This window comes from Trichomycterus rosablanca, chromosome 2 (genome assembly GCF_030014385.1).
Source record: "Trichomycterus rosablanca isolate fTriRos1 chromosome 2, fTriRos1.hap1, whole genome shotgun sequence".
Lineage (NCBI taxonomy): Eukaryota > Metazoa > Chordata > Actinopteri > Siluriformes > Trichomycteridae > Trichomycterus > Trichomycterus rosablanca.
The window spans coordinates 46,041,567-46,060,011 of NC_085989.1; the positions used below are offsets into that span (position 1 = coordinate 46,041,567).

The 18,445-nt window shown below is 41.9% G+C and overlaps 2 protein-coding genes across 2 annotated transcripts in view; both read left to right on the plus strand.

The window, feature by feature from the left end:
- Positions 1–773: 773 nt before the first annotated feature.
- sumo2b (small ubiquitin like modifier 2b) lies at positions 774–14,295 on the plus strand. The gene is made up of 4 exons (XM_063016622.1): positions 774–882; positions 3,118–3,249; positions 8,370–8,441; positions 12,063–14,295. The coding sequence occupies exons 1-4, from the start codon at positions 862–864 to the stop codon at positions 12,123–12,125; spliced, it is 288 nt and encodes a 95-aa protein (XP_062872692.1). The 5' UTR covers positions 774–861; the 3' UTR covers positions 12,126–14,295.
- A 2,604-nt stretch (positions 14,296–16,899) lies between these two features.
- The window catches only part of jpt1b (Jupiter microtubule associated homolog 1b), a 41,215-nt gene continuing 39,669 nt past the window's right edge, over positions 16,900–18,445 (plus strand). The window contains exon 1 of the mRNA XM_063016609.1: positions 16,900–17,099. Coding sequence (XP_062872679.1) covers positions 17,044–17,099 — 56 coding nt within the window. The 5' untranslated portion in view covers positions 16,900–17,043. The remainder of the gene's footprint in view (positions 17,100–18,445) is intronic.

An 18,445-nucleotide genomic window follows, 5' to 3' on the forward strand; every position in this document is an offset into this window, starting at 1 on the left:
TTTGCACTATTGAGAAAAAATGTTACATGATGTTCTTCACGCATGTTGTTTTGCCTAAAATATGGTTCTGATTTATTATTGTAAATAATGAAAATAATAAATGTTAAACAGCCTAAATAAAACATTTTGATAATTTTCCTATGATGGAGTAAGACCCGTTTTATTTTTTATAGGTGCAACCCTAAACGCCAACAGCCCCCCCCACCACCACCACCCTATGCCTTTCGTCATTCCAGTTCTGCAAGTTGGCAACCCTAATCGTATGTGACTTCAAATGGAATGTAAACATTTGAATTAAATTTCTTATGTTACAGTTGTGAACATTCATTTCTTAAAAAAGGGAAAAATGCAAGTGTTTCCTTCAAAGGCTTAAAGGGTCAGTCCAGGATCGGGTTTTATGTCTTTATTTAACAGAACTGCAGCTCCATTACTGACAAACATGGCTTCCCTTCACCTCATCACAACATTAACACCAGTGTTTTATACATGCACAAACACTTTATTTTACTACATCAAACACACTGTTTCCACTCATTTAGCTCTCTTTAGACTGGATTATTCACAAATAACTACATAGCAGCACCATTTAGGCCGATTTTTGGCCGTTTTCTGTGTGGCCGTTTGTAAAGAAAAGACGTTTGGGCGATGCGCGTGCACGTTCACAAGCACAGCTCAGACGGGAGCGTGGCTCGGGTTCGCGCTCGACGCAATCGTCATGCGCGCCCCGCTCGGACCAATCGTCGAGGCTCACTGGGAACGCGCAATCGAGTCGTGCCCGCGCACGTAGGCGCCGGTTTTATGCGCGGGGGCGCGTACGTGCGCGTCCCCGCGTAGTCTTTGTGTGGCGCTAATACAATAACCATGGCAGACGAGAAACCCAAGGTGAGTGTTTATTACATGTTCGTGTGGCACAGCGCTGGCTTTACAGCTTAAACTCTGAGAATGTGGGATTTAGAGAGGATAGTATTGATTAAAAGTGAATATTTAGGGTGGGTGGAGAATTTTCCGCTTAGTGGATAAATACTGGAACTGCTGCTATAGAAACGCCGGAAGAATCGTGCACGCGCCTGTCCAACCGCCATAACGTTAGCTTAGCAGTTAGCACTGAAGCTAAAATGTCCAGGCTAATGAGCTGGCTTCATTAAAACACATTAAATCTGAGTTAAAAAAAAAAGACATTCCAGTGCCAAACCTCACAGTAATATTAAAAACATCACAGTTTTAAAACACACTGTGTGCTAAGAATAAAGAAACTAAGAAATTATTAATAAACAGGAGGATTTATTGTATCATTTACTGTTAAAAAAGGTAATACGTATCATAGTCAACAAACCATAGTGATATACTGGGGTCAGCGCCACCTGGAAACAGTAGGGTAGTGGTAGTCTAGTGGGTAGAGCTGTGGGCTATCAATCAAAAGGTTGGGCGGCACGGTGGTTTGGTGGGTAGCACTGTCGCCACACAGCGAGAAGGTCCTGGGTTCGATCCCCAGGTGGAGCGGTCTGGATCCTTTATGTGTGGAGTTTGCGTGGGTTTCCTCCGGGAGCTCCGGTTTCCTCCCACAGTCCAAAGACGTGCAAGTGAGGTGAACTGGAGATATTAAATTGTCCATGACTGTGTTTGATATGACCTTGTGTGAGCTGATGAACCTTGTGTAATGAGTAACTACCGTTGTAAAACATGACGTTAAAATCCTAATAAACAATCAAAAGGTTGAAAGTTCAAATCCCAGCTCTGCTATGCAGCCACTGTTGGGCCCTTGAGCAAGGCCCCTAATCCTGTCTGCTCCAGGGGCGCCATACGATGCCTGACCCTGCGCTCTGACCCCAGCTTCCAAAACACAAGCTGGGATGTGCGGAAAAAGAATTTCATTGTACTCTACACAAGTATATTAATAAATGACAAATACAGACCTTCACCTTCTTAAAACATTGGTCGGAGGACAGGGGCGCACCCTGTACAGGGCAACACATTCATCCCTTCGCTCATTCTGATTGTGTTCCATCGTAAAAACTACAAGAAAAAGTAGAAAGTGGCACACAGAGCAGTTTTAGGATTGGCACCAAACGTAATAAGTGGGTGTCTTGCATGTACATCGGTCATATGAACCATATTTAAGGCACGATGGTCAGTATAATAAAAAATGGCAAAAAATAAGTATTTGATGGAAGCACACCTTTGTACGACTGAGAAAGCGGCATCCGGATCCAAGTTCTAATCTCAGCATTGTTATCGGCCAGTCGGGAGTCCTTACAGACGTAATTGGCCATGTCTGAGCCCTGTCCAGTGAATTCCTGCCTTGCGACCAGTGTTTCTTCCAAGGAACCAGACCCGCTGCAATCCCGACCACACGAAAAAACACTTGATTGAGAAGGTAGTTACTGGTTACACAAGATTCATCAGTTTAAGTTTTTAATATCAAACACAGTCACGGACAATTTAGTATCTCCAGTTCACCTCACTTGCACGTCTTTGTACTGTGGGAGGGAACCGGAGCTCCCGGAGTAAACCCTAGCAGACGCGGGGAGAACATGCAAACTCCACACAGAAAGGACCCGGACCGGAAAAAGCGATTGATGACAGTGAATGAAAAGGGAAAAAAAAGACGAGAACCTTGAACAGCGTTTTTCATTATTGCTTCTGCAACGGCAGCTCAGTGGTCAGAAAAATGGACTAGTAATCAGAAGGTTGTTGATATAACCCCACAACTGACAGGTTTGCTCACAATTGCGTGTAATTTACATTTTAAAAGTAAATTAAAAGTGTCTGCTGAATGCCAGTAGTGTGAATATAAATGAATCCTGGTGTTTGTGCAGGATTACATACAGCAAAGCATGATTCCCTGTATGTGATGCGCCTTTCTTGTCTGCAGCCCTTTTTGGTCAGTAGGGGGTGGTGCAAGTAGCACAGTAATTGTAATAAACACTGGAAATGACTAGATTGGGTGAAAATGGTGAAAACAGAATTGATTATCAGTCAGACTCAAATAAAAGAGCTAAAGGAAAAATGTTTGTTCTATGCATAAGGGTTTGAGTAAACAAATCAGCTTACCGAAACAATCCTGAGATAAAACCTCTTGAGATCACCTGTTTAATGTGTGCATTGGTGTGTTGGCAGGAGGGAGTGAAAACCGAGAACAATGACCACATCAACCTAAAGGTGGCAGGACAGGACGGCTCGGTGGTGCAGTTCAAGATCAAGAGGCACACGCCGCTCAGCAAACTCATGAAGGCCTACTGCGAGAGACAGGTGAGTGAGAGTAAGCTGGGGTCTGCGACACAACACCGAACACCGCTATCATCACTAGGGATGTAACGATACACTCTACCCACGATGTGATGCGAATCACGAAACTGGGTTTACTATACGATTTTTTCCCCGATTTTTTTAAACAAAATTATGAATGAATGAATGAAGTTTCCTTTTATTATTTCTCTTTAAAAAAATAAAACACTGTATTTGTGCTTATCTTTTATTTATCTAAATAATGAATGTCCTTTTATTTCTGAGGTAGGTACAAACTATGCAAAACAATGCTGCACATTTCCCTTTTTGTGTAAAATAAAAAACTGAAATGAAATTTTAAAACAAATCCCACATTAATAAATAAATAATATATATAATAATAAATAAATGAATAATACAAATAAAGAAAGTATCCTCACATAAATAAATTTGGCTGGAAAATTCCGAACCTGGCAACCCTGTAGTGACGTCAACCAGGCGAGGTGAATAGCACCAGCGCCCTCTGCTGTTTAAAGTGAATATCGATTCATTATACATGTAAACTGATTTGAATCGATTTTAACTGTCTTGTGGTGCATCGTTACATCCCTAATCATCGCACATTTTCAGAATTTTGTATTAGCTTTACTATAGACAATCTCTTTGGTGGCACAGTGATGTATTGCGCTAGTCCATTTCCACTGGAATTTGGCTTTGAATCTCAGTGGTGCTATCGACCAGTCGAGTCTATGCAGACATGATTGGCTATGTCTGGGACAGAGAGGAATTGGCTATGTCTTGGGGGTTCCCAGTGAAACCAGACTCCCGGTGACCATGACCATGATGAAAAGGACAATAAAAAATGCTTTTAACAAGACAAACTGGCTTCTTATATGTTTACGTTTACGTCAGTTAGTCATGGACATTTTTATCCAAAGAGACTTCCAGCTGGGTGTGAATACCATGCAAGCAATTGGGGTTTAAGGATTAGTCCAGTAAACCCCTAAGCTCTGGTGATCTATACATTCTTGAACAAAAAAAGTCCAGTGCTCGATTGGCTCTATGACCAGCTGGGTGTGTGACTGTGGAGGGGATGTGTGAGGGGGGCAATGTTCGTGCAGGGATTCCTCATTATTGCTGCAATTACGGCCTCTGCTGGCTCACTGATGAGCCTGCACAAGGGGTGGGTGATTGCGGATGGCAGTGCATGGCTCTCCTTACACATTACTGGCCGCCTCTGGTAGGTGAAAAGAAGCAGTCGATGACAGCGTGAACATCCAGGTCCAAAAACGGACAATAACAGACGAATCACAACAGTTCCGTGTATGGAGAACCACGCTATGCTCTATGTCTTCCTCCACTAATCGACCAGACACCAGGGGTCTGTTCGAAAACCTAGTGAGCTGCCTTGCTACCTACTATCTACCTGATCAGCTGCCTCAGTAGAGAGGATTCTAATAAGATATCAAACTCATAAGGCAGATTATTTAGACTCACTACTTTTACAGCGATTACACCGATTACGTCAGCTCAGTTTTAGCTTACTAAGCTAACACAGTTAGCCCGCTATCACGTCAGCTAACGTCTCCCTCCGTGTACCGAAATGGTTCAACTGTCCCCAATGAGCCTGAATTTGCAAATAAATGATACTTGTGCACCTTTATACACATTAAACATCAATAAGAATTTATTTACATTTGAAAAGAACTCCGTTGGTTGCTCCGCATCCATCCGTCATTTTCGTATTTTTCTGTGAGAAAAGTTGTGCCGCACTGAATGCTGGGATTGCCTTCAGCGCTGAGGAAGCATCGGACGCTCCCTCGTTATTCAGTCAGATTATCACTCAGAATTAAGGCGCCTCAGCCGCTCGGGTGGCGCAGCGGTAAAAAGACACGCTGCAACCAGAGCTGGATTCTGAGAACCTCGTATCGAATGCAGCTCTGCCTCACCGGTTCGAGGCTGAGCGGCTGTATGAGCAACGACAAAGAGGGGTGGGACAAAGAACCGGATGTGGGTCTCTCTCTGTCAGAATGCGATTACGACCTCTGCCGGCTGATTAGAGGCGCCTGCACAAGAGATGAGGAAGAGTGCCCTTAGGGTGTGTCTCTCCGCATGCAACGCTAGGTGGCGCCACACTCATCAATGTGCGGGTGGCAAAAATGCATCCGGCTGCTGCCCATGTTTCGGAGGGGATATGGGTTAGCTTCGATCTCCTCGGTCAGGGCGGGGTTCGGCATAGACAGAGAGGAAGCACAATGCAAAATGAACAATTGGATGCACTAAAGGGGGAGAAAAAGGAAAAAAAAAAAAAAAAAAAAGAATTAAGGCACCTCAGTAGGAGCATTTTAAGGAATCTAAGAATTTAGTCATGCCCTCTTCTCAGGAGTGTAGGCTGATATAAAATGCGTTTATGTAGAGAGATCACTAGGTTTTTGGACAGACCCCAGGAGTTGCTGTTGCAGCAGCAGTTAAGCTTGTTAGATTGCTATACCACCCGAGCGCTGATATTAGCAGCCATTCAGTATTGTCTGCTTTACTACATGTAGATGTAGAGTGGTGAATTACTGATGAACCACTATTTTCCACTTCTGGTTCCATCATGTTGATTCCTCAGTGCTGATGAGGTTGCCAGGGTGGGTGAAAACAATCCTGGAGTACAAAACCTTTCTGTCTTCAGTTAAAGCTCTTTTTTTTTTAACCACATGCCAGTGCAACCTCAGAAAAATCAGCCTTCCCTCAAAGGACCCTTGTACGTTTGCAGTGACACGTTTCCAGCTACAGTGCTGGATTAGACTAATGTATGAGGTTAAGATGGTACCTAAGTGCCAGTTTGGCTTTTTGCTTTGACCAGGCTACAGCCCATAATCTCATTGTGGGCTGTTTAAGTAATGACTTGTGTAGTGGTGAGGACGTCTGGGGCGTTAGACGAATGACAATTCATTTCTGCTGTCTAGCACCACAAATACAGACTTGCTTTGCAGCCAAACGGTGCATTCTATTATTAGCCATGTGTCTAACCATGTGTCCAGTCTTAGAATTAAGCGATTTGATTTATGCTAGGTGTGCTGTTTGTACAGAGTAAACACAAAGAACAGGTTTTAAATGATTATTCAATTTATTGGCGATAAAGAATTATTCAAAGTCTATATCATCCTGAGAAAAGTACTAGTTGTGCCACCTTTGGCAGAATTTTGTTTCACTCTTCTTTGCTGCCACATTGGAGGGTTTTCCAACATGAACTGCTCGTTTAAGGTCTTGCTGCAGCATCTCAATAAGATTCAAGTCCGAACTTTGAGTCGTCCACAAACATCATTTGTTTCTTTTTTTTGTCATTCAGAGGTGGACGTGTGTGCTTCGGATCATCGTCCTGCTTTGTAAATGCACTTAAGCTTTAGGTCATGAAGTAACGAGAGGATTTTCTGATAGAGAGCAGAATTCATGGTCGTCTAGGTCCTGTGGAAGCAAATTAGCCCAAGACCATCACACTACCACCACCATGTTGCACTGTTGGTATGATGTTTTTATGGTGGAATGTGGTGTTAGATTTACACCAGAACAGGACCCATGTCCTTAAAAAAGTTCCACCTTTTGCTCATCAGTCCAGACAGTATAATTTATAAAACCTTGAGGGTCATCTAGATGTTTTGCCAAACAAAAGCCTTTGTGTTCTATTTGGTCAGCAGTGGTTTGAGCCTTCCAGCTCTCCCATCAATGTCATTTTTGCTCAGTGTCCTGCTTATTGTGGAATTTTTGATAGGCCGGACACAGTTTTTTTGCATTTGTGGATAATGACTCTCAGTGTGGTTCACTGGAGTCCCAGACCCTAAGCAATAGTTTTGAATCTCTTTACAACGTGGCATCATGTGCTGCTTTTTGAGACTCTAGTCTGCTTTACATTGCCAGACAGGTTCTGTTTAAGTGATGTTTAGATTGAACAGTTCTGGCAGTGATCATGCCTGGGTGTGGCTATTAAAATTTAACCCAGTTGTCAATTGAATTTGGTTAACTGGTTGATTTAGAAGGTGAGGGGGAAATTACTTTTCACATAAGGCCAGGTAGCGCAGCATTAAAACCACCTCCTTGTTTCTACACTCACTGTCCATTTTATCAGCTCCACTTACCATATAGAAGCACTTTGTAGTTCTACAATTACTGACTGTAGTCCATCTGTTTCTCTGCATGCTTTGTTAGCCTCTTTCATGCTGTTCTTCAATGGTCAGGACTCTCCCAGGACCACCACAGAGCAGGTGTTATTTAGGTGGAGACATGGTGGTGGTGTGTTAGTGTGTGTTGTGCTGGTATGAGTGGATCAGACACAGCAACGCTGATGGAGTTTTTAAACACCTCACAGTCACTGCCTGACTGAGAATAGTCCATCAATCAAAAACATCCAGCCAACAGCGCCCCGTGGGCAGTGTCCTGTGACCAGTGATGAAGGTCTAGAAGATGACCAACTCAAACAGCAGCAATAGATGAGCGATCGTCTCTGACTTTACATCTACAAGGTGGACCAACTAGGTAGGAGTGTCTAATAGAGTGGACAGTGAGTGGACACGGTATTTAAAAACTCCAGCAGCGCTGCTGTGTCTGATCCACTCATACCAGCACAACACACACTAACACACCACCACCATGTCAGTGTCACTGCAGTACTGAGAATGATCCACCACCTAAATAATACCTGCTCTGTAGTGGTCCTGTGAGTCCTGACCATTGAATAACAGGGTGAAAGAAGACTAAAAAGGTATGTAGACAAATAGAATAGACTACAGTCAGTAATTGTAGAACTACAAAGTGCTTCTATATGGTAAGTGGAGCTGATAAAATGGACAGTGAGTGTAGAAACAAGGAGGTGGTTTTAATGTTGTGGCTGATCAGTGTATGTATATTATTATATAGCTATCAGACAAGGTATAGTCACAGGTCACAGGGGTTTTGAACTCTGATTTCTGATGTGTATGTTAGATAGTGACTTTGCTTCGGAGATGAAATCATGTGACACGTCCCGGCTCCCTGAACCTCTATTCTAGCCACTCAGCAGTGGGGAATTGCTTACTGTCTCTTGGGTAATCTGGTCTTGTGCTGATTTCAAAGCAGTCAATAATGAAAATTGATCTTTTTCCTCTTTTTTTCTTTGTTTTCAGGGACTGACGATGAGACAGATCCGATTCCGGTTTGATGGGCAGCCCATTAATGAGACAGACACACCCGCACAGGTACCAACCTACGTTTTACTATTTTACTATTAGGGAAATGTTTTGTTTTCAGGTCAGAATCTCGACTATGCAAACACCTTCACCTTTTTTCTGCTTTGTTCAAACACTTTAGTTTTAAATGGGACTCGTCAGAAGTCCTCCCGCTGAATGCGTGTGTTTTAACAGAAAGCATCTGTCAGCTGCACGAGCGCAGATGTAAATGCGTATTTTATGCAGATGGGAAGGTCTTACTGCAAGCCCCTCATTTCCTTTCATTTATGACACAAAGGAAGGCTACAGTTGTGTTGAGATCAATAAATATAATCAATAGATCATTAAAGCTGAAATGCTCGTCCTGACAGTTACAGTCGTCAGACTCGGCGATCACGCTGCACTTTACTGTGCTGGAACATAACAGTGACATTACGAGGCACTCTGATTGTAAATTTTGTAGTGATGCTAGAGGGATAAAATATTCTGTAAGTAAGGCCCTACTTTATTCACGGCCGTGAAAATCGCGTCACAGACCGTGAAATGACCCTTTTCCCGTGTAATATGCAATTTGCTGTGAAATTCAATGTTTGTGTTTAGCGATGTAATGTTTTTCATTCATGTAGTGTTCAAGTGTCTCAAGGTTACTGGTTAATATGCACTATGAGGCGTCCTTGCAATCCTACGGCAATTCAGTTAGCAATCACTTAGTCAAAATGTCCCAGTTGTTGGTGCATCCGGATATTCCGCTAGCACACCAGCACCGAGTTTCTGAACTCCCCGGTTCGAAACTCGGTGTTGCCACCCGGTCGGCTGGGCGCCATCTAGCGGGCATAATTTGCAGTGCGTGCAGCAGATACTAATTGGCCACCGTATCTGCAGGGTGGGGGCCGGACTATGTGTGGGTGGGTGGGTCTTCATACGCTGTGTAAGGACCCTGAATGGCGGAAGAGACGCCTGTGCAGAATGCAGGGGCGAGAAGAGGAGGGCTGTGCACGTGTCGGAAGAGGCGTGTACAGCGACGTGCTCTCCTCGGATGCAATCTGGTATCTCTCAGCAGCGGAAGACAAAATTGAGTGCGCTAACTCGGGAGGAAAATGGGGAGAAAATGCATTTAAAAAAAAAAAAATGTCCCAGTTGTCGAAGTGTAAATCAGCTAAAAACACACCTCGGGTAACTGAGTTTGGAAAACTCCCAACCAATTCTTTGGACGCGGAGGGGGTGTGTCAAAACACAGACGAGTATTTTCGTATTTGAGACCGTAGCTGGATGTTTTAAGTTTACATTCAACCAGTAAGGTAGCTGTGCTGTTTATTGTAGCTTCTATTTATTCTATAATTTAATTTTATGAGTGTAGTTTAATGACTGAAGTGAAATGTGGCTCTTTTCTCTAAAAAATTCTGTGAAATCTGTGATTTTTGAAAAACAAGGTCCGTGAAATTAAGCAAGTTTTTTCTTAATGTGAATTGAGTAGGGCCCTGGTTATATGACTGTTTTCAGTGTATCATGGTATCTCTTACCAACGTCTTATTTCCAAAGAGGACGAGCAGCTGACACAAGCTTATTTACTCGTTTTGAGAAATTGTGAGAGAAAGTTTACCCTTAGTATTATGGCTCAGCAGGGGGTGCGGCTTACAGTATCATGCCCACCTGCCAGTGGTAGCTCAGAACAATGCAAAAAGGGTTGCTGGTGCAAGCCCCACCACCAGGTTGTCACTGTTAGGCTACTGAGCAAGGCCCATAATCCTCAGTCTCTTGAATTGTATCCAGTCACAATTCTAAGTTGCTTTGGCTAAAAGTGTCTGCTAAACGTTAAACGTAAATATACATGTAGTTGACTGGCAGTGCTGATATTCAGGCCACTACCTAGATCTCAGCGGTAGTGTGCTAGCATACTTTACCGCTGCACCACCAAGCAACCCTCAAGATAAAGCACTGGCTGTACCCACCCATCATTTCTTTGAAGCCGCCCGAACTGAGGCTTTTACATAAACCCTGATACGTTTTTTGCATTTCTTCAAGTAAATCTCTGCGACAAACTAGAGAAACAGGAGTGGTTTCCTGTACATGGATGAAACTGTATTAGAATTTTTTTTTTTTACTTCCTGCTGATTCCATATTTGCGGATCATTCCGGTCCAATACCTTTTCTAATTCAACCCTTCTGATTTTTATCCAGACTTGGGACCAGCACTGAGAGCGCACTGATAAATGCACCTACCAATATCTACGCTGTTCAGCCACCCCCTCTTCCCCTTCATGTAGCCAATCATGTCTGTGAGGTGCCAGACTGGCCGATAGCACTGCTGAGAGTCAAGGGTTCGAATCTCAGTGTTTTATCAGTGTTTTACTGGAGACCCACCTGAGCGCCCCTAGCTGAACTATAACAAAAGATAAATGAAAACTAACTGCTGTTAGAGATGATATTTGTATTGCTTTGCATTTTGTTGTCATTTTTACTTGACACTTGCTGGAGAATGTTTGTTGCAGGTCTGCACTGCTTGAAAGAAAGACTCTTAATGCACTTAATTTAAGATACACTGATCAGCCATAACATTAAACTCACCTCCTTGTTTCTACACTCACTGTCCATTTTCCATAAGAGCACATTGAAGTTCTACAATTACTGACTGTAGTCCATCTGTTTCTCTACACACTTTTTTTAGCCTGTTTTCACCCTGTTCTTCAATGGTCAGGACCCCCACAGGACCACTACAGAGCAGGTATTATTTAGGTGGTGGATGATTCTCAGCACTGCAGTGACACTGACATGATGGTGGTGTGTTAGTGTGTGTTGTGCTGGTATGAGTGGATCAGACACAGCAGCGCTGCTGGAGTTTTTAAATACCGTGTCCACTCACTGTCCACTCTATTAGACACTCCTACCTAGTTGGTCCACCTTGTAGATGTAGAAGTCAAAGATGATCGCTCATCTATTGCTGCTGTTTGAGTTGGTCATTTACATTTACATTTTCAGCATTTAGCAGACGCCTTTATCCAAAGCGACTTACATTACAGTTACAGTATATAGTTTGAGCAATTGAGGGTTAAGGGCCTTGCTCAAGGGCCCAACAGCAGCAACCTGGCAGTGGTGGGGCTTGAACCAGCGACCCTCTGATCACTGGTCTAGTACCTTAACCACTAGGCTACAGCTGGCCCCAGCTGGTCATCTTCTAGAACTCATCAGTGGTTGGTGGACTATTCTCAGTCCAGCAGTGACAGTCAAGTGTTTAGAAACTCCATCAGCGTTGCTGTGTCTGATCCACTCATACCAGCACAACACACACTAACACACCACCACCATGTCAGTGTCACTGCAGTGCTGAGAATGATCCATCACCTAAATAATACATACTCTGTAGTGGTCCTGTGGGGGTCCTGACCATTAAAGAACAGCATGAAAGGGGGCTAACAAAGCATGCAGAGTAACAGATGGACTACAGTCAGTGATTGTAGAACTACAAAGTGCTTCTATATGGTAAGTGGAGCTGATAAAATGGACAGTGTGTGTGGAAACAAGGAGGTGGTTTTAATGTTATGGCTGATCAGTGTATATATTGTGTATATATATTGCCTGTGTGAAGCTTCCAGGAGTGTTAAATGTCGCCTGCAGACGCACGTCGTGTTTACACTTTGTCTGTTCTTCCCACAGTTGGAAATGGAGGACGAGGACACGATTGATGTTTTCCAGCAACAGACAGGAGGATTCGTCTAAGCACTAAAACTGCCGGGTCCCTCCCCCCTCTCTTTATCTTCCCTCCCTCTTCCTACACAGTTACGCACGTCTGCTGGCGTATACTGTGTTTTATCCCCACGCCCACTTTTCCGTTTTGAACGTAAATGAAATAAGCTTTATACACAGGTGAACGCTGTCAGATCTGAAACACGTCGAGCCCAGATTTTGTTTGGGAAGATTCAACCCTGAAACTCTTGGACAATTTCGAGAGATGTGCAGTGTATGGACAAAAGTATTGGGACACCCCGTCTAATTCATGAAGCAATGTGTTTCAGCCGCAACAATTTCTAACAGGTGTAATTACTCAATTATATAAAGGAAATTATATACTTCCAACTTTGCAGCAACAGTTTAGGGAAGGCCCTTTCCTCTTCTAGCATGACTGTGCCCCTGTGCACAAAGCAAGCTCTAAAAAGACATGAAGCAAAGCTCGGTTTAAAGAAACTCCCGTGTCCTGCACAGAGTCTTGACCTCAGCCCCTCTTGGGATTAACTGGAACATTAATTTAGGCTTTATTGACCGACATCAGTGCCCAGCCATACACATGTTGTTCTATCTAAAAGAGATCACATAGGGGACACTCTAGGTCATTTTAATAATACTTGTTTTTAAACTGGTTTGTCTAACAAGCTCATGGTCAGGTGTCCAAATACTTTTGGCCATATAGTTATATCCAGCTGATCAGTGCATCCCATACTAGAGATGGACCTGATGACTTGTGTCAGCAGTCTAATAAAGTCAAACCTTTTATTGATTTTTAATGTCATCCGAGCCAGCGTACACAAAGTAGAAGAGCTGAGCAACAAGTTTAATGCTTTTCACCAAATGTAATTATAATATGCAGCCGATTGTACTGATTCATACATAGTTCTGCATATTTCAGTCATTTGCATGCTGCTTTGAAGCACAACAACTGGGATCATATAAACGCGCCTTATACAGTCATACCCAAGGACTAGAAACGCCAGGAACGACCGTACATATAATAGACAGAATTTCTGGCATCGTCTTATTTCTATAGCTGGATCAGCTTGTAATAATGAGCATAAATACCTGCACACACACACACACACCAGTCTGAACAGATGCAGCCCTGGCAGCAGTGACCCAGGAGCAGATTTAAAGGTTGCACCTCCACCTTTTATTGCCTTTTTCCATTGCATGGTTCCCTACAGTATAATACTGTACGCATCCAAATCCAGAGCTATCTGTAGCGTGCCTGAAAGCTGCTGTCTGTTTCCGAATGCTATTGAAAGCAGTAACTGTAAACAGGGTGGTAGCTCTGGGGTTAGTGTACAGGACTAGTAATCAGAGGGTTGCTGGTTCAAGCCCCACATCTGCCAGGTTGCCACTGTTGGGCTTTTGAGCAAGGTCCTTTACCCTCAATTGCTTGCAGTGTTTATGGTCACAATTGTAAGTCGCTTTGGAGAAAAGCGTCTGCTAAATGCTGAAAATGTAAACGTAAGCAATAGCAGTAGCACCAAATGTGATTTTCAGTTTGCCCTGCTGCAGTTGCGGTGTTTCATTTACAAGTTGCTCGGGTGGCGCAGCAGTTATGATAGCCCTCTACCTTTGGGATCCGGTTTCGAACAGCGGTGCTATCTCCTAGCCAGGTGTCTACACAAACATGATTGGCTATATCTGATCTGCTTTAATCTTGACCAGGATAAGGCTTTTGGTGTACATTAAATTAGGAAAATGTTTTCAGGAAACCACTTCAATAAAATCTACTGTGGTGTACCATGCAGTGGAAAAGGGCCGTGTATTTACCACCCCTGCCTTCCCTGGCGTGGTCCAGGTCAGCAAGTACTCGATGATTATTTAATTGCATATCACATGAAAATGAGATTTTGACACGAACGTGATTTGGCAAAGATGCATCGTTCTCGTCTTGTAAACATTTCTTCTGTTACTGGTTTCTCTCTAATACAAGAATACAAGACAAGTTCTTTTTTACCGCCAATCAGAATGTTTTTGTTAGCTGCCTTTGGACAAATTTGGAAATATTTTATTCATGTTTTTAGTAATAGTAGTAGATACGTCCCAGTTTCAGTAGGTGATGTAAGAATAAGAAAATCCTGATTAAGTAAACCTTCTGTATTGTTTAAGAAATCATTTGTTAAAATAAAAATAATTGTTTTTACCTTAATTTTGTCTTTTTTTTTTTTTGAATGTTGAAAATTAGGCAGGTAGCATGGGTTGTTACCAGGTAATTGACTGCTTAACAAAATTATTATTGAACTTGAATGACAAATAAATGAACAAATAATACTAAAAAAAAAAAAAAAAACTACATGACGTGCTACATACGCTAACTAAACAGATGTATATTTATGCTGTTTAGGTGGCCTAATGGTCTATTACACTAGCCAGACACTGCTGAGATCTAGGTTTGAATCTCAATAGTGCTTTTAGCTGGCAGGGCATGTCTATACAGACATGATTGGGGACTTTGTCTTGAGTGTTTCTGCTTTGGACCCGACCCACAGTGATTCAGACCAGGATTAAGCAAATAAAAATTAAAAAATATCCATGTTGGTGCTCAGGTGGCAGTGGTGAATTACATTGGCCCACTACTGCATTTTGCAAGGGGGTCATTACTGATGTCCCTGTGGGAAAGGCGTATAACCACCTGCCACCAGTGTATGCTCATGTCCCTGTGGGGCCAACATCCTTTTTTATGTAGATTGTGATGTCTTCTACTCGACTACCACACTCATCTTTCTGGTCACTTATTATTTTAGCTATCCTTTTGCCTTTTCTGGTTGCTGTTCTTTTCTCACAGTATTGTTCAACTCTTGCAGTTGGGTTCATATCTTATAACCTTACAGGTGCGAGGCTCCACCTGACACCATGTATTCAAAAATTAGGCTATATATACTAAAACAACCCATAAAATGCAAGTTCATTATACACTTGACCTGTTGCTCCCATCCTGCAACCATCCAAATGACCTACTGGATTAATGTATTCTATCTAAAGCTGATCTGGGCCTCAGGTTGTAGCATTGTTACCTGTGGGTTCTGATAAAATTCTTCCAGTGACTCAGGACTTCAACGCCAAGGGCCATAAGTAGACAAGGACCCAAAAAAGTATAGATCCAGTATAGATCCAGGTCTTTTTCCTTAACGGTTGGATGGAATAGGTTGATAATGATGTTAATTGCTGGATATGCCTGGTCCTCCTGTTTAAAAGGGCATTTTCTTCGTCTGATCCTTGTACATTAATGGACCCTGCATCACCCGCCTGTCTAAAATACCTACTGGATCAATGAAGTATCTATCCAGACCTGTGGGTTCCAACTCTTCCAGTGACTCAGGACTTCGACACCAAGGGCCATAAATAGATGGGAACCCAAAAAAGTAGAGATATAGTGTTAGATATCAAGATATGCCTTTATTGTTAGTGGCCCAACATTTCTACTTAGTGCTTTAGCTGAGATGGTCCACTACACAAATGACATCTGCCCACTGGTGTTTTTGTGGAGGTCTTTTTCATTAACGGATGGGTGGAATAGGTTGATAATGCTGTTAATTGCTGTATATGTCTGGTATTTTGTTTAAAAGGGCATTTTATTCGTCTGATTGTTGCACCATAATGGATGCTGCATCGCCGCCTGTCCAAATTACTGCTCCTGCCAGCAACCCTCAAAATGACTTATGGATCACTGAAATATTTATCTAAATCTGATCCATCTATCAATCTATCTATGTATCTGTCTCTATGTATTTAATAATTAGGCTATATATACTAAAACAACCCATAAAATGCAAGTTCACTATACACTTGACCTGCTGCTCCTGCCTACAACTGTCCGAATGACCTACTGGACCATTGAAGTATCTATCTAAATCTGATCTGGGCCTCAGGTTGTAGCATCATGACCTGTGGGTTCTGATGGACTCTTCCAGTGACTTCGACGCCAAGGGCCATAAGTAGACATGGACCCAAAAGAGTAAAGATATATTGTTAGATATCAAGATATGCCTATATTCAACTAGTGCTTTTGCTGAGAATGTCCACTAGACAAATTATATCTGCCCAGTGCTGATTTGTGGAGGTCTTTTTCATTAACGGTTGGCTGGAATAGGTTGATAATGCGGTTAATTGCTGAATATGTCTGGTGTTCATGTTTAAAAGGGCATTTTATTCGTCTGATCGTCGCACCGTAATGAGCGCTGCATGGACGCTGCATCGTCCGCCTGTCCAAATTACTGCTCCTGCCCGCAACTTTCCAAATGGCCTACTGGATCAATGAAGTATCTATCTTAAATCTGATCTGGGCCTCAGGTTGTAGCATCATGACCTGTGGGTTCTGATGGACTCTTCCACTGACTTCGATGCCAAGGGCCATAAAAGTAAAGATATATTGTTAGATATTAAGATATGTCTATATTCGACTAGTGCTTTTGCTGAGAAGGTCCACTAGACAAATGATATCTGCCCAGTGCTGCTTTTGTGGAGGTCTTTTTCATTAATGATAGAGTAAAATAGGTTGATAATGCTGTTAAATGCTGTATAGGTCTGGTATTCTGTTTAAAAGGGCAGTTTTATTCGTCTGATCGTTGCACCATAATGGACGCTACATCGCCCGCCTGTCATTTGGGTGGAATGAGGGCAAAAAGAATGTAACCTTGAGCGAAGGTAAATCCGTCCAATCAAAATCCGCGTAATCTTGGCCGTAACCAATCAAAGTCTTTTATTTGACAGTAGGCGGGACATTGTGGGCTGGGAGGTATAACTCAGCAGAGCAGCAGCTCAGATTTTCAATTCATCCCGAGTCGGGCGGAGTCCGTACAGGCGGAATATCAAGCAGTTTTTCTACACGTTTACTGGTCAGAAGAGCTGAAAACGCCTTTAAAAAGCTAGCTTTTGCAATTAAAACAATCGTGCCAACATGACGACGACCACCACTTTCCAAGGGATGGACCCCGGCGCAAAGAATAGCTCCAGGTAATAAGATATAGAGCAAACAAAAGAAAAATCACACATTCAGTACAGATCAACGTGATAAAGATTTAAAGCCGAATATTCTGTACAGATGTGGCTGTTTATACCGGATCTAGGTGGATTAAACACAGAATGTCTCGTGTTTTAGCCTCAGCTATTGAAATGACAGCGGGCTGCTGGTGTCTGTCTGTTAAAAACACATTTTCAGCTATTTTTTCATGTACATTGAACAAAATCAGTCATATTTTACTTAATATGATCCTAAAATATTAAAAGAATCCGGATTTTCCATATGTATTTATATAATAATATGAGAATATACCGAAAAACAATAATATTAGACGTTTTAGCTATTACTGTCTAAAGATTTTGACTAGTCTGCATCCACCCTCTCACTGCCGACAATTAGCGGATCCTAATTACACAAATATAACTTTTTATTTCAATATAAAATGTCACTTAATCTAGTTTATTGATTATTAAAATGTATTAAATATTAAAATGCTAGTTTGCTGTGCAAAAACTTAGGCTAACGGTTGCTAAAGAAATTTCCTTGGCAACGACAGCTGTTCTATTCTGAGTCATTTGATGTGTAGGCAATGGATGAAAATAAGAGTCGATTCCACATTCGGTTCCTCGGTTCCATGAACTTAACGTCCAAAATGTATAGAGTAAATAATCAAATTTAATAGCTAATAATATATATATATATATATATATATATATATATATATATATATATATATATAAAGTATAATATTAGGCGTTTGTGTCGATTTGACAAACCTGCATCCGCTGTATAACAAAAATGTATTCTCATTACATATATAGATTATGATACGTATATTCCATTTTTTTTTTTTTTACAAATACAACCAAAAATTAAAGTTTGATATGCGAAATTATTTGTCTAACAATTGCTAAAATGCTTTTGACAGCGAGAGCCGTTTGATTCTGAGCCGATTCCTCTGTACATTCCAAGTTTTCAAAATGGAGTTGATTATAGTTTCGATTCTTCGATTCAAAAACTTTAACTCAAAAACAAGTCCACATAAAATACTTCATCGTTTAATATTTTTCTTGGCAACCAAACCTGTTTACTTTTAAGCCGTATTTAGTTCGTATTTTAAGTGTTTGAATGAGATTGAATCGAATTCAAGAACTTCAAATACAAGTTCATGGCTGCGAAAGACAATACCCTGGAAAAGAACTTCTATTTGATTCTGAACCGACTCCGTGTCGTATTTGGAGTTGTTGTTTTTTTTTAATAAATGGAGTCGATTCCACATTCCACATTTCGTCGTTTTCAACTCAAATCACTTAACAGATTTTGTAAAAGTAACACTGAT

What these genes read in the sequence shown, in the direction of transcription:
- sumo2b (XM_063016622.1), top strand. Translation starts at nt 862, where the DNA reads ATGGCAGACGAGAAACCCAAG. An exon ending in AGGCCTACTGCGAGAGACAG is followed by an intron (nt 3,250 to 8,369) that starts GTGAGTGAGAGT and finishes CTTTGTTTTCAG; the next exon opens with GGACTGACGATGAGACAGAT. An exon ending in AGACAGACACACCCGCACAG is followed by an intron (nt 8,442 to 12,062) that starts GTACCAACCTAC and finishes TTCTTCCCACAG; the next exon opens with TTGGAAATGGAGGACGAGGA.